The sequence below is a fragment of the Condylura cristata genome, unplaced genomic scaffold (assembly GCF_000260355.1).
Source record: "Condylura cristata isolate star-nosed mole 26May11 unplaced genomic scaffold, ConCri1.0 scaffold00032, whole genome shotgun sequence".
NCBI classification, from domain to species: domain Eukaryota; kingdom Metazoa; phylum Chordata; class Mammalia; order Eulipotyphla; family Talpidae; genus Condylura; species Condylura cristata.
In genome coordinates this window covers 14,336,916-14,345,774 of record NW_004567133.1, presented here as the reverse complement: position 1 = coordinate 14,345,774, position 8,859 = coordinate 14,336,916, and the positions used below count along the sequence as shown (strand labels likewise).

The 8,859-nt window shown below is 55.4% G+C and overlaps 1 protein-coding gene across 1 annotated transcript in view; it reads left to right on the top strand.

Moving 5' to 3' along the window:
• Positions 1–8,859, top strand: part of SNX29 (sorting nexin 29) — a 234,055-nt gene that overhangs the window by 130,660 nt on the left and 94,536 nt on the right. The window contains exon 14 of the mRNA XM_004692119.2: positions 648–754. Coding sequence (XP_004692176.1) covers positions 648–754 — 107 coding nt within the window. The remainder of the gene's footprint in view (positions 1–647; positions 755–8,859) is intronic.

Genomic DNA, 8,859 nt, shown 5'->3' with positions numbered 1-8,859 from the left:
GCACGCGCCCCGAGAGCGCACCCGACACCCACAGGGCGAGCACTCGTGCACGCGCGCCGAGCAGACCTGACACCCACGTGCCCGGCCCTCGCTCCCGCTGGCTAAGGGACGATCTCCCACAGAGGTGTCTTTGCACCGTCCTGACGGCTTGGTTTTAGCGTTTTCTCAGAAGCTGATGTGCTCTCACACTGGTGCGGCCTACCAGCGCCAAGTCTTCCTCTTTCTACATGTTTTCTCACCGCTCTGCCTTGTCACACTGGGCTGGCGGCAGCCACTGCCACCTTTTTTCCTGGAGAACAGGAAATTCGACCTAAATAAAAGACGTGCGTTGGGTGAAGCGGTCTGGGCAAAGCCTTGTCTCTCTCCCACGAATTGGGAAGTAGTGGTGAGATTATTCCCCAGGCTCGTGTGCTGCTTGATCTCTGTGACAGTCCTGCCATTTCAGACACAGCTTGTAAGTCATGTTACTGTGCTCCTGTGGACTGCTGCAAATTAGTCATTTTTATCACCTCCCCTTCCCCCCCAAAAGGGTGTTCTCTGTGGAGAAGTCATTTAGAAAAGAAGGAATGTGTTTTTTTCCCTCCCACTGGGAGAACACTTTTTGATTACTAGTCACATATTTATGGACTGTCTTTCTTTTTCTAAAGTTGTCCCAAACCTTTGGAATGTGGATGGAGAAGTGACCGTCACTGAGCAGAAGCCGGGCGAGGTGGCCGAGGAACTGGCAAGCACCTACGAGAGGAAGCTCATCGAGGTAAGGCTGGCACGGTGGTGTCCGCCCCACCTTGCCGCCCTGGGCTCGCTGCAGAAGCAGGCCCAGCCTGGCAGACCATGTCAGCCAGCAACTGTGAGACGCTCTTGAGCAAATGAAACACGGAATGGCAGCCTCCTTTTACTTGATGAGAAAAGTCAGAGCTGGGCCTTTGAAACATAGCACTGCATTTAACTTTTGGGTCTTTCTGGCAAGGAAATAAGAGAGAAGACATAAATAGGTCAGGCTAAAGATAAGAAACCAAGACAGCAGGGGGTGGGGACACCACTTTGGGGGTGCGAGGGTGGTCCACAGTCTGGCCAGAAACAACAGAAGGAGAAGCAAACGTACTCCTGCATTTGGAGAAGGTCAAGACCAGGAGAGAATATCACCCGGCCTGTGCCAGTCTGCTGATGTGAGCACAGGGCGAGGAGACTGTCTCCCGGGGCGACGTTCATGGCCAGTGTCCATCGCAGATGAGGCCGACAGTCTGAAGGTTTTCCCAGGAAGCCCGAAGAAAGTTGGGCAAATAATTCAAGAAGTGCTGCCCTAGCCGTTAGTCTGGGTGGGTTTGTGGGGATTTCAAGGAGACTGCAAATAGCAAACAACCTGTCGCTGTTTATAGTTCCTTGCGGTGTTGCACATGTACACATGCCGAATTTACATGCTAGATACACGTACGCGTCCTGTGTGTACGTCTGCGCGTATCTGTGCATGCTCGTGTCTTGGCTCAAGTGCGCCTTGCTCTAAGGCAGAAGAGAAACCTGGCAAGACTAGAACTTGTTTATGTTTCACGGATGGCTTCATGTTTGGGGTTTCAAGTCCGCTTGTTAATAGGGCTAAAAGCCAGGCGTTTATCTTCTTACATGCTAAAAGTCATCGACCACGTGGATGCCTGACAAGTATTCTTGGTAAACGCAGGGGAAAGGCACTTCTTTAATGTGATAAAATATGTATTAGTGATCACGGCAGAGCTGGGAGGAGCCAGGTGGGGGGGTGACTGACACGACCATGCAGGTGTGTCCCTGCCAAGGCGGCCGCTTGCGGTGTTCACCACAAGTCGTGTTGTGTGTGTGTGTATACGTCTGTATACGCATTTATGTGTATGTGCACACACATACATTTACAACTGTACTTCCAAGACGTTCTAAATCTCCTGAGATTTTAAACTGAGTTTGGGGATGAGGAAACGGCCCGCGTTGCCTTGGAGATTTGCCTGGCCTGAGGGGTGCACGTCAGATGCAGTTTTTGAGGGGTGGCCCTCAGCTCGTTTCCATTGTAGCCGCTTCTGGCCTGTCCTTCCTGGTTTCCGATGATCTCGGAAGGGAGGTGACTTGAAAACAACTTGCCTTCTCACTCAAGCACTGGAGGCAGGTGGGCAGGAGGGGAGTTTGGCAAAGTAGGCCGCCAGGGTTAGAAGGCAGATGGAAGGGCCTGGGCATCTCTGCAGGGCCTTGACCCCCACCACGCCCGCCCATGGAGCCTCACTTGGGGTTATGCAGCCACCGTTGCTGGCCCACGCAGAGAGCCCCCAGTGGAGGGGGGTCAGGGCCCCTGGCCCACAAGATTGGCACAGTCTGTGGGCGCCCTGAGCCCCTGGAAGGCAGAGTCCGTATCCTTGCCTTTACACACAGTCACCACTGATGGCAGGCAGTGACTGGGTTGGACTCCACTGTAGAGTTAGGCCTTGTGGGGCCTCAGGGCCATGTTGAACACAGCTCAGTCATTGTTGGAGCTTCTAGATAGTTCTGCTCTTCTTTGGGATGGTTCGGGGCGCCACTCAGAATTTCTTTTGTGAACTTTCATTCTTCTTGAAAATGGGTCAGGGAAAATGGACTTGTGTTCACCAATGGCTTTGAAGATGAGTCGTACATATCCAAGAGAGGCTGTTCTGAGACTCGTTAAGGACTGTTGCTTTAGCTGAGACTCACCTCGAGCTTCCTCATTGGTTGCCTTCAAGACAGATATGAATTGCCCGTGGGCCGTAACCCTGCATGCCTTCGCCTCTGTCCCCTGCAGCCTGGCGTGGCCAGCACACGATGCCCCACATCGACAGGCTGAGGTCAGGCCACTGCCACACACGCCTGGGCAGGCTGCCTAACTGCTCTACACCTCAGTTTCCCTGTCAGTAAAATGCAGCCTCTGGTATGGACCAGAGGGCCGCTTGCGGTTCCAGGTCACGGGGTGTCTCTGGGCTGTGCCTTCTCTCCCCTGCTGTCCTGGCCTCTTTCTGGAGAGGGACCAGTGTTTGCCATCTTGTCGGTAGGTGAACCCAGGCCTCTGCATTCCTTTGGCTCGGGGCTGACGCGTGGCCCGAATGAGGGGCATCTGGAGTTCTTCAAGGGAGGCAGGAGTGCTCCGGAGGCTGCTGACCCAGAAGCAGGATCCTGGCGATGCCCAGGCTGTTTCGAGCTACCCACACTGTTCTGGGTCCAGTCCAGTCCCTTCCCTGAGCCAGATTTCTATCCCAGCTTCGCTGAGCTTAGGTTGGAATTTGCTTCTGTTGCTTCCTCTGAAGTCCCCTGTGGAGCTTTGTGCATTCCTGCTGCCAGCAGGTGTCTTGTCCCTGCTTACAGAGCTCCTCGGTCCAGCCTACCGACAACTGTCTTGGCCCCTGCATGCGGGCAGCCCCCAGTCAAGCGGGCCTGACCCGGCCTGCCGGGCCGCCGTCTGCCAGCAGGCCGTCCTCCCTGTGGCCGGACTGCGCTCGCTGTTGATTCATCTTTCAAATTAGAGGATACTTATCATTTACTGTAGAAGTGTAGTTGGTCCCTGAATTTTTGCTCATGGGTGAAATAAAGGATATAGAAGCAACATTTATTCTCATTATAACGGCAGAGTTACTATTAATGGAGAAGTAGGCTTAAGCATCAAGCTGGCAGAAAATGCATTCATAATCACATGCTGGAGATGACTGTGAATGTGATCATCATTTTAATGAAATGTAAGAGTTCCTGAAGCAGCCAGGACCTTGGGAGCAGTTACGCTGCCAGTGTTTGCTGCCTAAATTGGCAGCGGTGGGTTCCAGCAGTCTTGATGTATCTGTGAGTCATTTCTATACAAAAGAAGCATGGACTTTAAATAAAATGCAGGGTCCTGTGTAAAGAAGTTGGGATAGAGAGCAGAGCCGAGACCCACATGAAGCCGAGGCTCAAAATGGAAAGTGTAGTCCTTTGTACTTTTGACGCTTTATTCACAGGCTGCCGAGGAGATGACAGGTCCTCACCTCATGGAAGGGGAATAAGTTTCGCTCACCACACAACACTGGGTGCGTCAGTGCTCATTAGGTAATGAGTGAAAACTGGTAGGGGTTGTCTTTTTCAGAGGCTAGGCAGAATTCTAACTAAAGTGTGAATGAGTAACCAGGCCAACCCTCCAGGGAATTCTTAAAAGCTTTTTAAGATAGAAAGCTGCAACATGCACAAATTGAAGACTATAATGAGCGTCTGTGTCCCCACCGTCTGGCTTCCCAGAGTCACTTGGTCCCCCCCTGCTCCCCCCTCACCCCATCTTGCGGTATTTTGCAGCAAACCCAAGCTTTCATACCGTCTTGTTCTTAAACATTTCAGAACGTATCTTCAAGGGCCCTTCAAGAATCCCCAGTGCCACTCAGTGCCTCGTATAGGAGGTTGTTGGTTATGATGAATCTCAGATTGGAGAGACAGAGAGGGTGAGGAGACAGAGAGGTGGAAGAGGAACAGAGGAAGTGGGGGCGCTTCAGCCGGAACCCGTGGAGGGGCTGGGGCTCACTCAGTTGCCTGAGGGCACCTCAGCATCTGATCACGCAGGGCAGCAGGCGGGTCCTCTGCTTCTCCCCCTGCCCTCTGCTTGGCCCTCTGCGTTGGCGCCACGTGATGTCACCTCAGATGTGTCCCCACACAGCTGCACTGGCCCCTGGAAACTCAGGATTTGGGCGACAATGGGGTGTGACTGTGGTTTTCCAGTTTCACGGGTGCTGCGGGTTCCTGGCCCCGGCTGGCTCGTCCCCTGACTAGTTCCCCTCCTTGGAGGAGAAGGGGGCAGTCTCTGTCCCCTGGGGGCTTCAGCAGTATTTTCAAATCATGCATTTTTACTACGGATACTTCTGATTTATGTCAGAGGAGACAGAGGGAAATAACGTGCTTTCCTGGCTCAGCGCGTCTCACCTCATCCATACATCTGCTCGCTTCCCAGCTTCTCCGAGGGGTTTGAAGCAAATCCGAAGCCCAATATTGATTTCACTCCAGGTATTTTGGAATCTGTCTCTAATAAAACACCTTGAAGTTAACGATACGTCGGTAACACCATCGGCTACCTGGCCAGGGTTCCAGCCAGGTCCACCCCCGTGCTGTGGTGGGCCACCCCTCCCCCTCCCAGGCTCTGCTAATCCAGGTTCTCCCATCTCTGGTTTCCTTCCCGCCTTTCTTCCCAGCTCCCGGTCTCTTCGGTCTATTCATTGGGGAAACTGGGTGGCTGATCCTGGAGACGCCCCCAACACCACCAGTTTTGGGGGGGGGGGTTACGTGCTTGCCACTCTGCACCGTTAGGTGGCATTTGCCCACGGACAGGCAGCCCAGACGTTGGTGGCGGGTGGTGCAGCCCTCACAGGGTCTGGGGCTCGGCTCCCAGCGCCCCGCCAGTGCCCGCGTGGGCCGCGCGATGCCTGTGGCCTCCGTGCACCGGGAGGCGAAGGCCAGGCCGAGCCGTGGCGTGTCAGCTGCCCCCGGTCGCCGCTGGCCGCTGGAGAACTGGCCTCTGACCCCGGCTGCTGAGTGCTGCCCTTTCTGGTCCCCGCCGTGGGCTTATCAGCGCCTGGCCTGCCGCCTTGCTGATGGGCTTTCAGAGAAGCCGGGGCATGGACGCAGGGACGAGCATGCGGGCTGTTGGCTTGCCACCCCCAGGGGGATCACCCGGCTGACAGACACCGTCCCTGACGTGCACTGCACGGCGAACCCCGCTGCGCTGCCCTGCTCCCCACTGTCCTCATTTTGTCTTGAGTGCTGAGGCGGCTCCCCCAGGGGGCACAGAAACAGGCTCCCTGTGGCAGAGCGCCGGTGGCTGGGTCTTTCACCACCCCTCCCCTGGGCCGGGCCGCTCACCCCGTTACACTCTGGGGGAGGAGCTGTGGGGACACTGGCCACCCAGTGGGCAGCGCCGGGCTCGCCTGCGTGGCCCTCGCCTGCCTTCCCACTGCTGCTTCCTGTGGGTCTCCGGCACTTCTCTTCGCTTCTGGGCGGGGCTGCCGCCTCCGTGGACGAGGGGGCTGTGGCCTGCATGGCGAGGCAGCTCCGCCCCCCGTCCGGTCAGATCCGTGTCTGGAAGGCCCGTTTTGGCCGTGTCTCTGGCCCCGCAGGCTGGACTCCTCACGGGTGAGCCCCTGCACTTCCTCAGAGAGACACTTGGAAGAAGACGGAGTGTGCCTTTTCGGGTGCTAGATAAAAATACTTGTAGTTATGGTAGCTGGCTTGCAGCTTTTCAGAGCCACTATTTTGGGCCTACTTTATATTTGCTTTCCTCCTTGCGGCAGGAAGTAGCTCCTTGAAGCCACTGCTGGGTCTCCAGAGGCGTTGCCTGGAAGGGGTAGGGGCGGCCATGCCTACCCGGTTGGGCTCAGCGACAGGACACCTGGCGGAGGGGCGCTGTCCACCTGCTGGACCGGACCTCTGCCGTAGAGGTCAGGGGCAGAGGGTCGACAGGCGGGGGAGAGGTGTTGTGTTTAGTGTGTGATGAGATAACGAGAAGCCTCTCGGGCGGGTCAGCGCGCCGGTCCTCCCGGCTTACCTTTGCTCGCTGAGGTGGGCGGTCACCGCAGACCCGGTGGCCACCTCACTCCGAACTTGTTTCAGTCTCCAGGTGTTCCCACCTACAGACCCAGGTTGCTTCACTTCCTGGAAGCTTGTTCTTGTAGCTTCTCCCTCCTCCCCCGACCCCATGTCCCCCAGCTGACCGCTCCCGGTCCTGCGGCTGTCTACCTCAGAGCCTCCCATCACCCTTTGCACTCCCACCAACCGGGCGCCCTGACGCCCCGTGCATGCCTGTGTCCCCTCTCCTGGCTCTGGCAGGGTGTTCCCCTGCCCTCCTCCTCCCCTACGCCCTCACTGTGCCTCCAGCCCCAGCACGGCCGCGCTTGTGGTTTCTGGCTCATGGTTGTCACCCGGCATCTGGTATGACCCTGGCCCCTCATGCTCAGATCTTTTAAAAGCCTTTGGTTGAAGGTGACAGAAAACGTGGCTCAAATTGAATGTGGCAAGAATATACTGCGTGTTTCTGAAGCCCACCCCTTACTTTCAGACGGGACAACAGGATGGGATGTTTCCCGGTCTCCCGTATGGTTACGTGACTGGCCAGGGGCCTCTAAGTGGGAGCGATGAGCGGCCCCAAGACGGGAGCATGGAAGCGTGGGTGTGAATTAATTGCCTTTGTTTTCCTTTCCCTGCCATGGCAGTCCCGATAGCTGTGTGTTTTCACAGCTTAGTGACGATGCCAGCCTGGATCCCCGAGTCACTGCTTGGAAGGGAGCTGCCCTGCTGTGCTGTTGGGATCTTTGTGACATCAGGAATAGGCTACTGAGATGCCAGTTCTTGGCGTTACACTAGAGCACAGCTCCCCCCTCCCCCACAGAGGCGAGTTCCTCGATTTGAGGGCAATTCCGGGTTCAGGTGTAGCTGCGTCTAGGGTGTGAGCTATATCACCAGACTCCTGTTTCTCTAGCTCTTGACTCTCATGTCTGTATTGACATTGTTTTTGGTGATGTCACCTGATCACCTCTGGGCAGTCTTTCTTTCAGGTTCATACTCGGAGGAAACAGCAAACAAGGCTCTCTTGCCATTCCTGGCAGGAGCCTGGGCTCACCATGGTGGAGTGAGCTGACGCCCCCTCCCCCTGCCTTTCAGCCAGGCGCAGGGTCTTGTTCATGTTCTAAGGTTGAGGCAAGAGCCCCCCTTCAGATGTGGAGAATAAAGGCTGGGGAGAGGGCTGGGCATCCCGATGAACTGAGACTGGTGCCAGAGGGAAATGGGTGATGCCACCCAAGGTGTGCGGGAGGGCTCTGGATCACTGACCAGCCAGCGCCCTCCCTTTCCCTTCTGGGGCCCACAGTCTCCTAGGGGTTAACCTCACAAACAGTGATTTGTAGCAGCAAGTAATCAGTGAGTCAAAGGAAGTTTCTTTAGGGAAGAGGGGAACTCACTCTGTGACCTGGTAGTGGAGGGGATGTGGGTTGGGGTGTCTCAGCAAAGATACTACAAAGCTGTTCATCTCTCAGCTGGGTTTTGAAGGTAGAATAGGAGTTTGCCAGTGAACTAGGAGAGTAAAGGCAGGAACAGCGTGGCATGAAGGTTTGACCAGTTGACATGTCAGGAGATGACTGACTGGTCTATGATAGAGTGAGGCGGAGGCGGAAGTCTTGAGATTCTTTTATTAGCAATCTCCAGTGGTTATTCTTACTAGCGAGTGTCATGTCAGCTGAAGGCATTATGATCACTTAACGTTTGTTTTTCTGAAAGGGGTTAAGTTGGACAGTCTCTGCTTCCTCTGCCCTTTTCCTCTGAGGCCCCTGCCACAGGCACACATGGCTGCCCCTTGCACACGCTTGCTGCTCGTGGTCACTTGATACAAATCCCCTTTAACTTCCCACCCTTTGCTGGAAGATGCCAGGAGGTCACTATTGCTGAGAGACTTCTTGAAAAAGCTCTGCCTGTCACTCCTGAGGGTGACACCTGGAGACGTCTGACTTCAAAGGGCTTGTGGTGTTTGGCTGGGATGCCGCTGGGACGCTTCCCCAGGACGCACTGCCTGAGGGGCCCTCTCAGCACAGAAATGGCCCTTGTACGTGCTGGTCAGACTGGAGACTTGGCTTCGAATCATTTGATGCCCTTGTTTGTCTTATTGCTGGGCTTTAAACTCTTCCGTCACCTGCCCTGTCTCTCCCAGAGAGCTGACACAAAGCAGGTCTGTCACGCTGGGTTTGAGTAACCAGAGGTTCTTCTCACTTCGTCCAGGCTTGTATGTGAAACTGCTACCAACACCCATCTGAGTGCCTTCTGTAGGTGGAATAAGCACTTTCCCCAAAGCGATCCACTCACCTAGAATGAGTTACAGGTGAAAGACTGCTTAAATACAAGCTAGTG